At 35.4% G+C, this 19,085-nt stretch overlaps 1 protein-coding gene across 1 annotated transcript; it reads left to right on the forward strand.

Moving 5' to 3' along the window:
• The first annotated feature begins 6,601 nt into the window (after nucleotides 1-6,601).
• Nucleotides 6,602-11,449, forward strand: LOC109012828. Its single transcript, XM_018994655.2, has 9 exons — nucleotides 6,602-6,865; nucleotides 7,158-7,355; nucleotides 7,427-7,693; nucleotides 8,062-8,096; nucleotides 8,177-8,272; nucleotides 8,641-8,791; nucleotides 8,895-9,559; nucleotides 9,785-10,898; nucleotides 11,103-11,449. Exons 1-8 carry the CDS (start codon nucleotides 6,739-6,741, stop codon nucleotides 10,862-10,864), a joined length of 2,619 nt encoding a protein of 872 aa, XP_018850200.1. The 5' UTR covers nucleotides 6,602-6,738; the 3' UTR covers nucleotides 10,865-10,898; nucleotides 11,103-11,449.
• The last annotated feature ends 7,636 nt before the right edge of the window (nucleotides 11,450-19,085 follow it).

Below are 19,085 nucleotides of genomic sequence, written 5' to 3' on the forward strand. Positions count from 1 at the left end.
TATCAAATGCAACTAGTTCAGACTTTAGTTCCATGACCAAATCCTTGAAAGGGGTCTCCATCACCTTCATTTTCTACAAACTCTTTAAACTTGCTACCCACACATCTTGAGTAGAGATACATGACCAGAGGGCGTGTGTCATTGATTCTTGTGCAAGCTTACATATTGGACACATAGGGAATTCAATAATTCTTTTTTAAGCTAAATTCTGATTTGTTGGCAAAGATTCATGGCAAGCTCTCTAAATTAGCATACTTGTGGCCTTAGGCACCATTAACTTCAATAAATCTTTCCAGAAATCATTCTTTTGACCACTTTGAGATGACTGGCCCTGTTGTTTTGCTGACATCTCCCCTGCTAAATAGTAAGCACTTTTGACAGTGAACTTTCCTTCAGTTGTGCACTTCCATATTAATTTGTCTTGGGCATTACTCACATTGACTGGTATTCTACTGATTATGTTCACTTCTTCAACAAAAGCCTCTCTCAGAATAGCTATATCCCATATTCCTGCTTGCTTGTCAATGAGAGCAGCCACTTTCCTACCAGCACAGACCTCGTGTTGAGGAGATTGTACCTTGTAAGTGGAAGGTCGAGGGAGCCACTTGTCTGTCCATATGTTCACTGATTCACCATTGCTAATTCTCCAAATTAGACCCTCTTTTAAAATTGCCTTTGCTTCCATAAAACTCCTCCACAAAATAAAGCATTGCTTCCAACCTTTGCATTTAGAAAATCAGTTCTATAAAAATACTTGGCTTTAAGGACTCGAGCTGCTAGGGATAATGGTTGTTGAATGGCTCTCCATCCTTGTTTTGCAAGTAGAGCTAGATTAAACTCCTCAAAATCTCCATAACCCAGTCTTCCTTCCCCTTTTGGTTTTCCCATTTGCTTCCAAGGACTCCACTGAGTTTTGATCCTCTCATCTCTACTCCCCCACCAAAACTTTTTCATAAGCTTATTAATAGCAGATAAAACTGCCTTAGGAAGTTTAAAGCTACTCATACAGTAGGTGGGAATAGCTTGTACTATGGACTTCAACATCACCTCATTCCCTGCCTGAGATAAAAAATTAACTTTCCAATTGCACATTCTGTTTTTAATGGAATCCAAAATAGATATGAAAGCTGTCAATTTTTGTCTGCCCACATAGGAAGGAAGGCCTGGATATTTCTCATAAGATCTAGCCTCCCTCAAACTTACTCCTGACAGAATTGCATCTTTAGTATCTTGTCTTGTGTTCTTGCTAAAATAAATAGTTGTTTTATCTAAATTGAGCCTTTGCCCAAATGCTTTTTCATACAAGCTCAACAATCTATACAATATGTTCCACTCCAATGCATTTGCTTTGCAAAATAGCAAACTATCATCTGCAAAAAAGAGATGGTTAACTAATAAAGAGCTTCAAGCAAAACGAAACCCAGAGATGAGTCCCTTCTCCTTAGCTTTATCCAGCAACTTGCCAAGCACCTTAGAACAAAGAATGAATAGATAAGACGATAGATGATCCCATTGTCTTAACCCTCTTGAAGGCTGAAAACTTTTCTAAAGAACACGATTAATCAATAAGGAGTAGCTCACTATTTCTACACAATTCATGATCAAGCCAATTCATTTCTCTTCAAATCCCATTTTCTTTAAAATAATAGCCAAAAACTCTCACTTTATTCTGTCGTATGCCTTGCTCATGTCCAATTTTAGAGCCATATACCCTTCCTTTTTACTCCTCATTTTATGTTGCATATAGTGCATGGCTTCATAAACAATGATGATATTGTCTAAGATTAATCAACATGGGACAAAAGCACTCTGGGAATGAGAAATCATAAGAGGCATAATCTATTTTAGCCTATTTGCCAAGACTTTGGAGACAATTTTATAGATGACATTGCACATGCTTATAGGTCTATATTCGGATACCAATTGTGGTTTTTTCTTCTTTGGGATCAGTACAATGAAGGTCTCATTAATACCATTCAACCCTTTATTGGAAGGTAAGAACTCTTTCACTGCCAAAAACACCTCAGCCCCCACAACAGACCAGTTGTCTTGGTAGAACCCTACTGAGAACCCATAAGGACCTGGAGAACTAATAGGGTCCATCTCAAATACAGCCTTTTTCACTTCCTCGAAGTTGCAATCCATTACCAGCTGCCTATTTATCGTAGAGGTAACCATTGGTTCAATGTCACCCAGAGCTGTATCAATGTCTCGAGGAGTGGATGACTTGAACAAATTCTGATAATATTCCAGGAATAACTGACTAATGTCCTCTTGATTTCCAGCATTCTGGCTTCTGTCATTCTCAATCTTCGTTTTCTCATTTGAATGCCTCCTTTGTGTAGCACATCTATGAAAAAATTTATAGTTTTTGTCCCCTTCTTCTAACCATAACTACTTAGATATTTATCTCCATTTTGTTTCCTCTTCCTCCATTAAGAAATTGACTTCTTCCTGCAGATCTTTAATAGTAGCATTGAAATCACCTTTGTTTATCCTCTGAAGTTCTTGAATCATGTTTCTCTTAGCATTTAATATTTTCTTACTCTCCCCCCTAGTCTTAGACCAGACTTTTAACTTGGATCTGCATCTTGTCAGATTTTCCTATAAGCTGAACATAGATTTCTCTCTTCTCATGCTAGACACCCAAACCCTTTGTATTATGTCCTGTGATCCAGTTGTTTAGACCAACTGGCCTCATAACGAAAAATCTTCTATGATCTTTTAATCATTTCTTCACCATTCTCACCAGAAATTAAAAGAGGGAAGTGATCATATTGTAGAATTGGAAGCACTTGCACTCTTGTGTGGCTAAAGAGCACCTGCCAGGGATAATTATCAAAAGCACAATCCAACTTTTCTTTTGTAAATGCATCCCATTCCCTTTTGTTATTCCAAGTGAATTTAGACCCTTCATACCCCAAATCACTGAGTTTACATGCATCAAGAGCCTCTCTAAACTTTTCCATTTGAGAAAAAGATATGCTAACTCCACCATATTGCTCATCATTAGTAAGCAGCTCATTAAAATCCTCACAGCATAACCAAGCTACTTGTCCCTCACTTTTTGATCACCATTATCAAAGCTAATAGACACTGATATATGGCTCTGAGAGTAAGAGAATAATTCAGCTTGTATTTCAGATTTCCACATCATGGTCAGTCCTCCACTTCTTCCTATACAGTCTACCACGAAACTACCTCCAAAACTCAATCTGTTTCTAATTCTTTCCATCCTTTCTCTCCTACATTTAGTTTCCGATAGAAAAATTATTTTTGGGCCATTCTCCTTCACCAAAAGTTGAAACTCATGAACTGTTCGAGGATTCCCAAGCCCTCGACAGTTCCAACTAAGTAGAATCATGGGGATTGGCAGGGCTGCTTAGCAGCCTCTGCCATTATTAAATCTTCACTCTCCTCATCTCTTAGGTTCAGTTTAGTTCTCTTTTCTCTACCTCCCTCCTGAAGCACCAGAGCCTTTCTTTTAACAGATTGTTCAAACATTTCTAGATCCTTATCTATCTCATGCACCTGACTGCTAAAAATAGTTCTACATGCACATGCCCTCCTCTTCCAACTAGTGTCTTTACGAGGCCCCTTCTTTCCATCTTTGGACATAATATCCTGCATGGCAGCCAAGGGTATTTGGTCAGAGGATGCCTCTAGTTGATCTGTTACCAGTACTCCATCATTAATGATATTAGTGCCTTGTTGGTCTTGATTAGAAGAAATAGTTGCCTTGTGAGTAGCTGCTGCAATATCGTGTAAACCAGCTGCCTTAGATTCAAGGTCAAAATCCTCGCACTGAAAGAGAATATATTGTTAACAAAATTAGACCCCAAAATCTGGTTGATTCTCCTATTCGTGGGATTTAATGGAAGGCCTTCCTGATTTTTCGCTTCTTTCAAATCCTTTCCATCTTGTCCACCATCAATCTTAGACTCGCTTGAACACACCCTTCGGCCACTCTCCGATGATCCTCCAGCACCCTGCTCCTTTCCTATAGGGACTTGATTCTGACCTATGTTTTTACTACTTGCCCCCAACCATGCACCATACTGCTGACTGAAGCTATCCACATCATTCTTCCCCATCTCTACCTTTTCACATCTTCCTGCACCATGCTTGATCATGCCACAGTGATAGCAAAAGTTGGGCATCCTTTCATATTTAAAATGTATCCAGTACTTTGATCCCTCCAGAGATATGAATCTCCCATCTGTATCCACCATCAGGACTTTTCCCATAGAACTTTCCAGTTTCTCTCCCATACTTTCAAACATACCTGCAAATGGCATGTCATGACATTGAATCCAAAAAGGCTCCTATCGAAATTGCATTTCCTTTACAGACTTTGCCCCTTCACAATCTTGTATGCACAACAAACTTTTATCAAAGGACCATGGATGCCCATTCAAGATTCTTGTTTTATCTGTTCTCCTCTTAAATTCAACTAGAAACTTGTTTCTCCCCACCTCTTTGAAGGCTACTTGTCCCTCTACGTGCCATACTTTATTCAAAGTATTCATGAGGGCCCCTTTGTTTGTCTCCTTATTAGCTATTAAACAAACTATAATACACAGTTTACTCTTCGATAAAGTCAATGAAACTTCTTCAGTACTAACCTCTATCTCCTACTGTTCTTCTTTTGTCAACTTCAGTCCCTCACAAAAGCAGTGACAAGTCACCATCCATCCTCCCAATCTCCACGGACTAGAGTCCAAGAGAAGAAAACCTCTTAAGTTTTCAAAGGAAAACTTAGTAGTGAGAAAACCTTACTTTCATGTGGTGAAAGAAGGACCGTGTGTAGAGGAATGTCTTTTACAGGATAAATTATATCATGTGAAATTATCTTTAGGATTCTAATATTCATATATCAAAGTTATGATTTAATTAAATATGTCAAATTTCTTAATATTTGACATAGCTCAGCGCTACATGATCTACATAACTCGTTTAATATACATTGGTAGTGTCGAGCCGATTAATAAATGTATTGCATTCACCTAATTATTTAACCTGATCTAATTCACACATTTCCATATCTTGTAAGAACAAAAATTTATGATTCACACTCTTAAATAAATTAATTTTAGAGTTAATTGCAAAAGCAGTACTTGAGTTTTCGTCCTTTTGCAATTGAAGTATTAGTTTTTTAATTTTTTGCAAAATTAGTACTTGGATTTTAAGAAATTTGCAATTACGTATGGAGTTCAAATGTCAGTTTTGCAATCGAAGTATTAGGTTCCGTTTGGTTGTTAAACTCATCTGAGTGCAACTCAGTTCAATTTAATTTTAAATTAAGTCTAACATATAAACACCTAACTCTCAAATTACTAAACTCATCTCAACTCAAAATCTTTTTACACGTGGGACCCACAACCTTTTTCAATTCAACACTTCTTTATACATGGGACTCAACCTTTTTCAACTTCTCATAAATACATCTAAATTCATCTTAATATTCAAATACATTTAAACTCATCTTAGATGGACTCCTCAAAACTCATTCTACTATCTCAACTCACTACTATTTATAAAGAACTTAACTCAATTCAACTCAACTCAACATCCGAACGCAGCCTTAATTTTTCACTTTTTATAAAAGTAAACTTGTACTTTAAGAAACTAATTAGATACCTTTGGTAATTTTCCTCTAACAATACTAGTTAGAGTACACGCGCCAGTTATAAAATAATAGTAAAAAAACATAATAATATATATCATTAGGGTTGTAAAAATAAATTAGAGAATTGGAAAATCGGCTCGAATCCAGTTCCTTCATTTTAAAAATCGGTTATAACCGGTTCGGTCTTGATTTTATATTTTCTAGGACCGGATCAGATCGGACCAGTTTGCATATTTATATATTTTTAATTAATTTGTAATATTATATATAATAATAATTTATAACGTAAAATTTTAATTATAAAATATTTATTTGATCATATGTTTTAAATATAAAATGTAAATTAATTATATTTTATGGCTAAATAAATTTTCAACATATTTATTTTGATAAATATATTAGTAATACTAATATACATTAATATATTAATTACTATATTATCATTAACATATAGTAATACTACTATACCAATAGTAATACTATTATATCAATAGTATTACTATAATAGTATTAGTGTATTACTAATATTAATATATATATATATATAAGTATAAGAGATTAGAGATTTAATATACATTAAAAATTAAAAAATTAGATTGAACTGGATTGAAATCGATAAAATCAGAAGTACTGATTTAAAAGAGTAATCAGTGCGACATCTATTATTAAAAATATAAAACCAGTGTATATCAATTTGATTCTAAAATTTATTCAAAATCGGATTAAAACGGACCATTACGAGTTACCACCCTAATCATCACCCTTGTCATCGGTTCCACCCAAATTTTTGACATCAGAAAAAATTAATTTCCTCCGATGTTCGAACAAAATAGAAAAACTAACGGCTCAAAAATAGCAGAGACCGTTGACAAACAGCCAATCAGAGTGGAGCACTAGTCGATTATTTCGGTAAGACGCGCTCACAAATCATTTCTAATTTTTCTTTTTCTTTTTCTTTTTTCTTTATTTGGTTTCAATTTGAAACCGCCGCTTTCTCCCAAGTTCAAAAACGCACACCTGAAATCTCCCTCTGATTCTTCGAATTCAAACCGATCCGTGCCTCCACCGTCTATCGAATCCGATCGGATCCGCTGCTTTCATCTCTGCGCATGGAAGATTCCTGCAAAAGAAACGATTTTAATGTCCGACGCCTTAGCCTCATCGACGTCTGCTCCGAGGACGATTCCCTCCTCCTCAATTCTTCACTCGCTGATTCCCTCCACCATCAGTCTTCAGGTTCTCTTTCCATCTATTCTCTTTCATTTCTTCATTTCCATGACACTAAGCTAAGGGTTTCTGGGTTTTGTTTTCAAAATCAGCATAAGAGGGTTTAGGGATTAGATAGTGAGGTAGTTAGAAGAAGAAGAAAAAGCTGGGGCAATTGGGTCTGGGAGTTCTCGAGGAACTGCTTTTTATTTATTTATATAGATTTAAGTCTTAAAGCATGAGAATATTTCTTTCATTTCTCATTTTCGTATTTTCCGATGGATTCTGTTCTAAATCTTATCTGATTCCATTTGACGTTCAGAAAATCAGGAACACGGAAATGCTGAGTTGTTGGAGAATGTGTATGCTAATATATTAGAGGACACAATTGGCCCTCTTGAACGGAAAGAACGTGTGCTTCAACCATCTGAATCGCCGGAACCTGAAATGACAAGAAAAAATGGCAAATATAACTTGCGTAAAAGCTTAGCATGGGATAGTGCTTTCTTCACAAGTGCAGGTATGGTTTCAATATATCAAATTAAATTCGGTGCATTTTGATTCACATATCACGGTGAGAGTCACTTTCAGGTGTTCTGGAACCGGATGAGCTATCTTGCATTATTGAAGGAGTTGAAAAGGGTGAAAAACAAAAATTAACGGGGATTCAAGAGGAGGTACAACGATCTGCTGATTCAATCTCTACTTTAGAAAGCGATGGTTTGACATTAGAAAGTCTTGAGTCGGATTTGTTTGAAGATGTTAGAGCTTCGATCCAAAAGTCCAGTAAAGTTTCCAATGCCGCAAAAGCAAGAAGCAAAACAGGATCAGGAGTGGCAGAAACACAGCCCATTTGCTGTAAGTATTACTTTCTAATCCATAATTGGTATAAGGCAAAGAGATAAACAGAGTTCAGCTGCCATTCCCTTTGTCTTGGATGTGTCAGATTAGTTGGAGTTGGCAGTCTTATGCTGAAGAAAATCTTCTTCATCCAGGTTCATATTGACTAAGGTGCTTTGTTTAGTGATTAACATATAGATCTCCGTATATTCTAGGCTGGCTCTAAGCCCTCCCACCTCATGCCTCTCATCTGTTCTCTTCTCTTTCCACTTGACAAGAGTTGAACCCAAGGCCTTGCTAAGCCCCTCCCCATATAACTTAAGGTTGAACCCTAAAGCCATTACAGGCAGACTTATTCTACGACTAACAGTTTCTTTTGCTTTCAGCTAAAAAGAAAGTGGACCTTGCGTCTCGGAGTAAGGTAAATTCTAAGTTTGGCAGCTGGTCATTATTTCTTAAACCTTTGCAAATATCTAAAGTAATATTGGTACAAACTTTCAGATTAAGGCTAACCTAGTTTCCAGCAAGCCAAATGTACGATTGCAAGCATCAGCGAAATTGACAAACCAGGTTTCTGTTTCTCCACGAGTGTCACAGGTTTGCATCCCTCTTTTGGAAGATTTAGTCATTGGTTTTTATTTTGGCGTCCCATTTTTGTCTAATAGTACTTGGCAATCTGAAAATGCCATTTTCGTTATCCCATAGTATGCAAATGACTCAATTTTCAGGCTGTTCAACTTGAATGGAGATGGACCACTTTTAATGATACTAGGCATTCCTTAATTCACTTATTTGGCCTCCTGAACCTAAAGTTTTATCTGTTATTTGAAACCAATAGAACACAGTCTTTTTTCCCTTTTAGCTGTTAACTAATTTGTAAGTAAAATTGAAAATTAATAAACCTTTATGAAAATGGGCTTTGAACTTACGGTTAACTAACATTTTCCTATCCTGTCTAAATGAAGTCGTTTGCTTCAAGGAGAGAGTCTACTTCATCCCTTGCAAAGCGACCAATGGTACTAGTCAAGGACACTCCAAGCTCAACACCATTAACCAAAAGAGCTTCTCTGTCCGATAACCATGCCAAATTGGGAAAGGATGCAAAAATTGCAAGTGGTAATTATGAATTTTATTTGGTTAGATTAATTTATTTTCTACAGGCAAAATACTTTTTGTTCTTAGTTAAATTGTACACTTTAATTTAGTTTCATTCCTTCAGGTAGAGGGGCTCCAGTTTCAAAAATACCTGCTTCGGGTGGTTCACGGAATAATGTTCCTAGGCCCCCAGTGTCTTATAAAACATCTTCTTTGGGCTCATCAGTTGTGACCAAGACACAAACAACTTCCTCTTTTGATAGTTCTGGCAGTGTGTCTTCTGACAGCGTTAGTAAATCTTCTACCAAATCAATGAAAACAAAAAAAGATTCCATAACTGGTCGCCCGCCTTCCTTTGGTGCAACCTCCAAAACGCCATCAAGAACTTCGTCAAGAAATAAAGTTCAGTCTGGTAGTCCTCATCTCTCGGCTATGTTGATTTCTTCATCCAAGGTTGCCCCTAGTACTTCACCTGCAAGCTCTATCAGTGAATGGTCTTCAGAGTCATATTCATCAAATTCTACTGTTAAACAAAGGTCTAATAGCTCAAGAGCCAGCCTTGAAAGTACTTGCAAAGAGGCCTCCGTAGATGGTGATGTGCCTCATGTTTTGGAAGCTCTAAACCAATGTAATGAGCAAGGTTCAGTTGGGCATGAAATCCAGGTAATTGAATCACTTGGTGAATGTGTAAAGAAAGCTTCATCAGCATCTGGTGCACTTCCTCATTTGGCTTCTATGAGACCTTCAGGCCTTCGGTTGCCATCACCTAAAATTGGCTTCTTTGATGGGGTCAGTTTTTGCTTTCCCTTTTGTAATTGATATATTCTAGTTGGAAAGTGATTTTTCCATGGTAGTTTTCAAGAGGGAGATAAAAGAGATTGTCTAAAAAATGACTATGCTATCTAATGCGTGAAAAGACGTGATGGGGCCTTTATGGAACTGTTTTGGCAAAATCATCTCCCTCATTTTCTTTTGTTATGTCAAAACCTGCATCATAAATTTCATACTATGCAGGTGAAATCAACTGGACGAACTCCACCTGGAATTATGTCATCTCATCCAGTGCCACGTGGTGGCTTGCCTAAAACTGGAGCAGGAAATGTTACCCCAAATGGAGGCCCAAACAAGGCAAAATCAGGAAATCCTCAAACTTGTAGAACTCTAATGGCAATCAGGAGCATAAAAGCTGATCCTCAGCGAACTTTGGTGAATACGAAATCTAAATCTCCTACACCTCTTAAAGAATCATTGGTTGCTGCAATCAGAAGCTCTAGTGCATCAAGGAATGTCAAAAGCTGTCCTGGCATATCTCCAAGAGTTCAAAACAGATTATCTCCAAAAGTTCAAAGTAGATTATCTCCGAAAGGTGGTGGAGAAAGTCAGTTGAAGGACAAGGAAATTGAAGCTGAAGGATGTGATATTGGTATGTGTGCTTCTGATATTGGAATAGCTGAGAAGAATGGTAGCCTTGATGTTTTGAAGGATAAAGTGTGTTCAGAAACCAAGGGCAGTATCCCTACAACTGATATGAACGTCATTCCTATTAATGGAGAGCTTAATACGAGTGATTCAGGTTCTAATTTTCTTGTTGAAAAGGATATGTCCTATCAGAAAGTGGGCGAAGAAGCAAAATATGTCCAAGCTGATCTTAAGAATGATTTGCCTGTAATTAAAATCACTAATGTGGAAGAAAAGTTTGAGTTTGAAGATCAAGTTGATGACGTGAGCAGACAAGTTGGAGCTATGGATATAAATAAGGAGAGTCTGGACAAGAACATTGGCGATTCTCTTTCTCTTTCTCAGTTAAATGTTGGTGGCAAAGATATTTCTGGTGCTCTGGAGTTGTCCTGTCAAAGGGAGCTTCATGGTCGTACCCAACAGGATGAATATTTGAAATGTTTGTCAAAACCTGTCCCCTCTAACTCTCCAACCACCTTTGAGATTACGTCCAGCATGAGGACACCTTTTTCTGAGAAGGATTCTTTTTGTAATATGGATGGGTTTTCTGATGTTTTAACAGGCATGAAAGTTGTAGAGGTAGAGAAGGCAGCTGTCTTGACTGCTCTAGAAAGCAGTATGAAGGAAAACAGCTGAGATACTGCAACAGCATAAGCATTTAATTTTCAAGGTCAGTGTTTCTTCAAATCTGCTCATATACTGGGTTTATTGTCAAGAAACCTTGCCCTCGGAGATTCTTTCCTACTTATGATGCCTAAACATTTGAATTTACGACATTTTAAGCATCTACATTTTACAATTCTTAGTCTAGGTTATAATTTTAGAAGTGAAGACCTTCCATTAGGTTTCTGAATTATGTTGTCCATTGTTTCAGCATCTTCTATTCATGGTTTGAGGGAATGGATTATCATGCCTGAAGACAATTGTTTCAGATCGAGAAGCATGTCGGTGTATGAAACCAATAGATGATGTCTTAATAGAGCTATCCAATTGGTAGGCCGCCATTCAAGTTGTATATTGCATATGGAATGCATGTTCAACTACGCGTTTACAAGATGTCTTTGCTTAGTTTTAGATGACGTGCATCGGATGGGGTGCCACACTTTTTGACAACTCTGAATAACTATTTGTGAATGCTTTAGGAGACAACTGATTGAAGAAACACTAAAATGTTTTGTTAGGTTTCATTTTATGCATTAGTCAATTACATTTGGGATAACTTTGTTCTCTCCAAATAATAGACTTTTTGCATATTGTTTTTTTTGATAAGTAGGAAATTTCATTGATCGAATAAGACTAGGCAAAACCTATGTACATAGGAAGTATACAAAAGAGACCTAGTTACATACTAGAAAGCTGAGAAGAAAGCAAAAACTCATGAAATTTCCCTCCCTTTAAAACTATAGCCAAAAGACATTGAACCAAAGAAAGTACAAAATAATTCCATAATTCCCCCCTAGTTCTCTCCTTGTTGTTGAAGCATCTCTCATTTCTTTCCATCCATATACACCACAATAAGCACATGTCGTAGCTAGTTGAGGATTCTGATGATGCCTATTTCAGCATGCTAAGAGCTTCGCCACACTCTTGGGCATAACCCAAGACAGTCTAGCTCTACTAAAGTAAGCCATCCCATAACTCCCTTGCCACCTCGCAATGTAGAAGAAGATGATCAATCGATTCGCTATTGTTCTTACACATGTAACACCACTCTATTACGACCATCCCCTGTTTTCTTAAGTTGTCAACTGTCAAAATTTTTCCTAAAGCTGTATTCAAGTAAAAAAAAGCAACTTTGGAAGGGATAGGAACTCTCCAAATACCCTTCCAAGGAAATGCAATGTGCTGATAATTTGTCAGCATCTTATAGAAAGATTTAACAGAAAATTTCTTGCTCCCCGAAGGTTTCCACAACATTTTATCACTCCCATTACCTCCTATCCTCCTAGAATAAAGCAAGCTGAAAAAACCTGCTATCTCCTCGACTTCCCAATCCTGTGCATTTCTAGAAAAGATCTTATTCCAATGCATAGAACCACTGGCTTGACACAACACATATGAGATAGCGGCGTGTTGATTTTTTGACAATCTGAAAATACCTGGGATAATAGAAGATAGGGCTCTCTCACCACACACTCATCAAACCAGAACCTAATTCTTGTGCCCTCTCCGACCTCAAAGTTGATATGTGTTGCAAACACCTTCCATCCCTTCTTGATAAATTTCCAAAGTCTCACGCCATACAACCCCCTACTCTCCTTGGAACTCCATCCCCCCCATTCACAACCATTCCTTCGACCCACGACCATTCTCCACAACGAAGTCCCTTCCAATTGGAATCTCCACAACCACTTTCCTAGTAGGGCTTTATTAAAAGTGATCAAGTTACGCACCCCCAAACCTCCAACTTATTCGGGTTGCACACTTTGTGCCAATTCACAAGATGAAATTTATTTTCTTCACCCATGCCTCCCCACAAAAAAGATCTAAATAACTTTTCAATCTGATTAGCCACCCCCACCGGTAAAGGGAATAAGGAAAGAAAGTACGTTGGGAGATTGGAAATGGTACTTTGGATGAGAGTTACTCTCCCTCCTTTTGAAAGATAAAGCTGCTTCCAGCCCGACAACATTTTCTCTACCTTCTCTATGACTCTGTCCAAAATGTTTTTTTGCTTTAAAAGAAGTCCCCAAAGGGAGTCCGAGGCATTTTATAGGAAGAGTAGCCACTTTGCATCCTAACAACTCAGCTAGGATGTCAATATTCGCCACCTCCCCAATCGGGACTAATTTCGACTTGCCCAAATTCACTTTAACCCCCGAAACAACTTTGAAACACGATAGTACAACCCTTAAAGCTTGAATCTGTCCACTGTCTGCATCACAAAAAATTAGAGTATCATTTGTGAATAATAAATGAGAGATGGATATGGCCTCATTATTAACGTTACCCACTGCAAAACCAACAAGAAAACCCCCCTAATAGCAGCCTCCACCATGCGACTCAGAGCCTCCATAACTACAACAAAGAGAAAATGAGATAGCGGATCCCCTTGTCTTAGACCCCTCGAACTCTGAAAAAACCCACAAGGTTGGCCATTAACTAATATGGAAAATTGAGTGGTCGAAACATAATGTTCGATCCATCCACACCACCTATCTCCAAAGCCGCATCTTCTCAACATATAGCAAAAAATTCCTGCACACATGATCATATATACCTTTTCCATATCTAGCTTGCAAAGGACTCCCGGAATACCATCCCTTAACCGACTGTCCAAGCATTCATTTGCAATTAAAACTGGGTCCAAGATTTGCCTATCTCTTACAAAAACATTTTGAGACTTTGAGATAATTTTATTCATTACCAAACTCATACAATTTGCTAACACCTTTGAAATGATCTTATAGATCCCGCCAACCAGGCTAATTGGACGGAAGTCTTTCAATTCAATGGCCCCCGCTATTTTCGGAATAAGAGTAATGAAAGTAGCATTAAGGGACTTCTCAAACTCATGGACCTTTTTGCATATTGTTGTACTTCGAACTAACACATTGCACTTCAAACTATTGTTGACCATCAAATAATATCTTCTAATACGATTTGCTAATCAGAATAATACCATATAACCTATGTTTTGTCATCTTAATAATCAGACTTGGACTTAAAAGGTGTTAGTGGTTGAAAACTAATAGTAGTTGGAGGATGTGGTTTCTTAGTTGCAATGGTTTGAGATGCAAAGTCCAAAATATATGTAAGCTGGAGGATGAAAATTGTAATCAACTCAAGTTGAGCTAAGTTTTGAATGTTCAAGCTTGTTTTATTTTAATTCAAATATGAGTCTACTTTGAACTAATATTCAAACTATAATTTATATTCAGGATCTGTTAATTTATTTTTCAAATGAATTTGACCTTATGTACGAGTTATTTGATTTACTATATTTGAAATATTATACATTTTCCTAATTTTTTTAATATTAGCTACTTAATTATGTAAAAATTATATTAAAAAACTATATATATGAATTTATAAAATTTAGATAAACAAATCTGGAATATGTAAAAGTAAATTCGTTATATTATATCATACAAGCTTATCTATGAATTTCAACAAACCAAATTTGAATCTGCAAATTTCGAATGAAAAAAGAAAAGTTCAATCCAAATCTACAAATTAATAATTTCAAATTGAAAAATAGAAGTTGCTGATCTAAACATGTCAAACCCACGAGTAACAATGCTATCACTCATAAGTTTAACTGCATGCTCGATCTCATGAGCATTCAGAATACGATAGTCAGTCATCCAACATTATTAGCTGATAAATAAGCTTATAATGTTGACTTCAAGGATAGGATAATTATATAAAGCAACAGAAGAGACCCCCAAGAAGCTGTTCATCTTTTATAGATCTCAGCCAAGCTTTCAATGCCATCTTGTGGTGCAGAGAAGAAATGGATAAGATTTTTTTTTTTTTTTTTTGATACAAGGTGGTGGGACTGTGGGGAGTTTCGAACTCAAGTTTTTTTATTTAGAAAACCGGATCATATACCGTCAGGCCATGAGACTCTTGGCGAAATGGATGAGTTAAGCATGCATTAGTTAGAGAAATTTTTTTCAGAAATTTTTTTCCTTTTTAACGTAACTAGTAAAATACTGAAATTTGGTATAGTGAGCTTGTCAGTTTCATCACTGAGCTCAACCTTTGCTCGACAGCTATAGCAAATAAAAACAAACAATATAGATTAGCGGGGTTAGATTCGTACTCAGTTCCTTTGGCACACTTGTTGCAAGCCATGTAATAGAATTTCTGCTGACAGTTCAGCACCGAGATTGACGCCTCCAAAAAGATAATGATAGATTTACTATCATTTTATTATTATTTTATTATTCTATATTATATTTGAAATTTTTATTTTTTTATTTTAAGTATTTTTTAAACATTCTTAATTATTAAAAAAAATTTTAAAAATACACAATTTCACTAATAGTCACTTCCTTAACTATTAAATAAAATATTTTTTTAAAAAAAGAATAGTAAATAGATGGTAAAAAGTAACATAGCAATGCTAGGTACAGTCCCCAAATGGGGACTGCAATGCAAGCTTAGGTTATTTTAACTTTAAATTTTTTTAAAATTACAAAATTATCCATCCTAAAATGATGTTTTCTCTCATTTAATAATATGCCTGCACATGCAGTCCCCACTTGAGGACTGTAAATAGAATTTCTCAAAGTAACAAGTCTATCATTATCCAATCCAAAAAATCTTTGGCATTCAAACTATGGGAAGCAAAAAAGGGTACTCCATTAACAAACAACATAGCATAAATAAGAAAACGTTATTTTAATTTAGGTAGTGCAAGGAGTTTGTACCGCCCCTAGCAAGGCCTTCACCGCTGAGATGATTGTTAAGTTTGTATTGTCCGGTAGAGATGAGTACCGACCTAGTCAAAGTTGGATTCAACTCTGGCTCGTGTAGGCTTCGATTCAATTCCGACTCCAACTTGTCAGAGGAGAGTCGGATTTTGATTTTTTTTTTTTTTTTTAAAAAAAAAGAATTTTTGTTGGCTTTCAAATTTCAAATTTTATAAAAATTAAAAACTAAAACTAAATCATTTACTATTGATTTATTTCCATACTAATATCTAACTTATTTTTATACTAAACTTATATTATAATATATAATTACACGTTATCATACTATATTATTAATTATTTCTAGTGTCAAATTACATGTTTTTATACTATAGTATTATGTATTATTAATTTATTATATTAAATTTATTTCTATACTAAAGTTTAACTTATTTCTATACTAGACTTTACGATTGTATCTAATTACATGTTATTATAGTTTAGTATTACATGTTATTATATTATACTAGTGTCTAACTTATTTATAACTTATTTTTACACTAGAATTATTTCTAATGTCTAATTATATGTTATTATACTTTAGTAAATTAGTATTATATGCTATTAACTTATTATACTAGACTTATTAGCTATTTCTATACTAGTGTCTAATTTATTTCTATACAAAACTTATACTATAGTGTTTAATTACATATTTTATACCTTAGTATTACATGTTATTACACTAATGTCTAACTTAATTATATACTAGACTTTATAGTATCTAATTACATGTTATTATATTTTAGTAAATTAATATTACATATTATTAACTTATTATACTAGACTTACTTCAATACTAGTGCCCAACTTATTTCTATATTTGATTATGTATGGTAGTAATACTATTATGTTTACATATACTAAACTATTATTACTCTATTTATATTAGAGTATAAGTATATTATTTTATAATAATTAATTCATACTAGTATGTTATTAAATTTAACTATAAAAGTTCTAATTATATAGCTATATAGCTATACTAGTATATATGATAAATATATACATAAATACATATTTTTTTTAACATTTGTACAATATTGAAGTTGGAGTTGGAGGGCAAAGTCGGAGTCGGAGCATAAAGTTGAAGTCGGTCCAGCAACACCTTTGACTCCGATTGAAAAATTGAAAAGACATTCGACTTCGATTCTGTTTTGTCAGAGTCGGAGCGAAGCCAGAGCAGAGTCAAATTTGGAGTTGGATTTTCAAATTGCTGCTTAGCCCTATTATCTGGTAGCTTTGCCCTAGAAGATGATCCAACAGTTGGCCTATTTAGATTTCTTTTGTGACAACATGCTAAAGTAGTTTTTTGGTTTTCTATTCAACATATCATATGAGAAGGAATTACCTAACTGGGAGCCTAGTTGCCTCTGAACAATTTGGATTAATGAGAAATTACTTCGATGACTTTGTTGACAAAGATGTGCCTTGGTAAAGCTTGATGCCATTATTTTTGTCAAACTAAAGAGATTTCGGTGTGTAAATACCATTATGTGGGACAACTTTAAGCCTTGTAGTTACAACAATATGCATGGATTCAATGATACTCGCAATTCAACTCAATTTGTTGCCCACAAACTGGTCCCACATCGTAATCAACACCTAGCTTAGACGAGAATTATTTTAATTTGGTTTTGTTAGGCAAGCTTGCAAAATATTTAGGAATAAGAAATGAAGTACAAAACAAAATTATTCGTTATCAGTCATCCATAATTCTTAAATTTTTGTGGCTATGCTATTTGCATGGATCTCCCTAGTTGGCCCGACATCCATAGCTACACCGACGATATCTAACACATTAGGTAAGTAGATTTAGCTCCTAATAAATGCAGTTCTAGAGAATAAACTTATACCAAAATTTCAATACTTAAGAATAGTCGAGTGAACAAGATTACATAATGCAAGAAATAGAATAAGGTCTAGCCCAAGCAAATTTGGCCCATCATCCTCGAATGGGTCAATCATGGTATGGCTAGTTATGATCCATTGGTATGGATAATCGTAAACTTTGTACTCTACATGAAGCTGCTTGACAACAACATTTACAATGCAATAATTTGAGGACACATTAAGTACATCTTACAAGAGCTCGATGTCCCTATCGAAGATTGTCAACTGGATTCAATCTCCTACACAATATGGAAAGATATATAAAAAAAATTGGAGTAGAGAATATTCACATAGTATACATCACAAGCATATCACATGAAAATGCTTTGATTAACTTGATCATCGATGAATACCAAATTTTGATACTTGGTCGGGCATTGAGCTGAAGTTCGCGGCATACTTTTTTGTAACACTCGGATGTTGATCTTCCAAACCCTATCAAGGCTAATATTGTTTATAGAACTATATTCGGTTATTATTTCTGGATATTAAAGAAGAGAATATTATCGATGGCTCGCACATAAGGATCAAAATAACCAAGCAAGCTCGAGGACTTCAATGTAAACAATATTCTTTGTTGAACTATATCGCAACTATTGGTTAGGATGGACCGGATGAGATCCTTAACTGAGTTTAATGTCTATTCTCTTGAAAAATGAACATTAAGTTGACTATGAGAGAAAACTAGTTCGAAAGATATATCCCAACGTAGTCAAGATTTTATTGAGTTTGCCCTTGCATTTTATTCATCTTCATGGCAAAGCTCAATTGAATTGAAAATTGTGTTCTCTTGAAGTTGAAAGAGATATTTTCGCTTTCTTTCGGAAAACATGGGATCTTTGGGATGAACACCCTGTTGCCATGATAATGACCGATGACAATTTCTACATCGATGATGTTTGCCTCAAACACTCACAACAAATCAACCGCATACCATTACACAACCTTTCATATATAAATATATATATATATATATATATATATATCAATATTCATGAGCAGCATCACATGAAAATTTGACTTTAACAAAGTCCATGGGGACGAAACCCACTTGGAGTGAGACTATTTAAGAATTCCATTAAAAATTATTCGCTTCTCTCACTAGTTCGTTGCAACTACAATATCGAGTGATGTTGCCTAGGAATCGATTTATTATTAAGTTATTTATCTCGTCAACACAATCAGTTTTTAGAGTTAATATCAATCACTATATTATTATATCTAAGTTCTCATTATAGCTGGCAACATCTAGAAAAACAACATCAATTAAAACATTCAGTGATGCCTCATCATCTACATAAGGAATAATCAATCCACTCGAATACTTTTAACACCATCAATTGTTAAAAGTTTTGACCCATTTCCCACTTGGAGCAAGAAGTCTGAGAAACAAAATCTAATTTGCCTTTTATATTTTTAATAAAATTTTTCTTTTCTAATGTAAGCCATATATATGACATTACCAAGTTTGAAGCTACTTGTTATTGCCTGGATGCTTTTTGAACCACAAGTAAAATTTGTCAAAACTCTCCACCAAATACAAC

Source organism: Juglans regia, chromosome 4, assembly GCF_001411555.2.
Source record: "Juglans regia cultivar Chandler chromosome 4, Walnut 2.0, whole genome shotgun sequence".
Taxonomy (NCBI): Eukaryota; Viridiplantae; Streptophyta; class Magnoliopsida; order Fagales; family Juglandaceae; genus Juglans; species Juglans regia.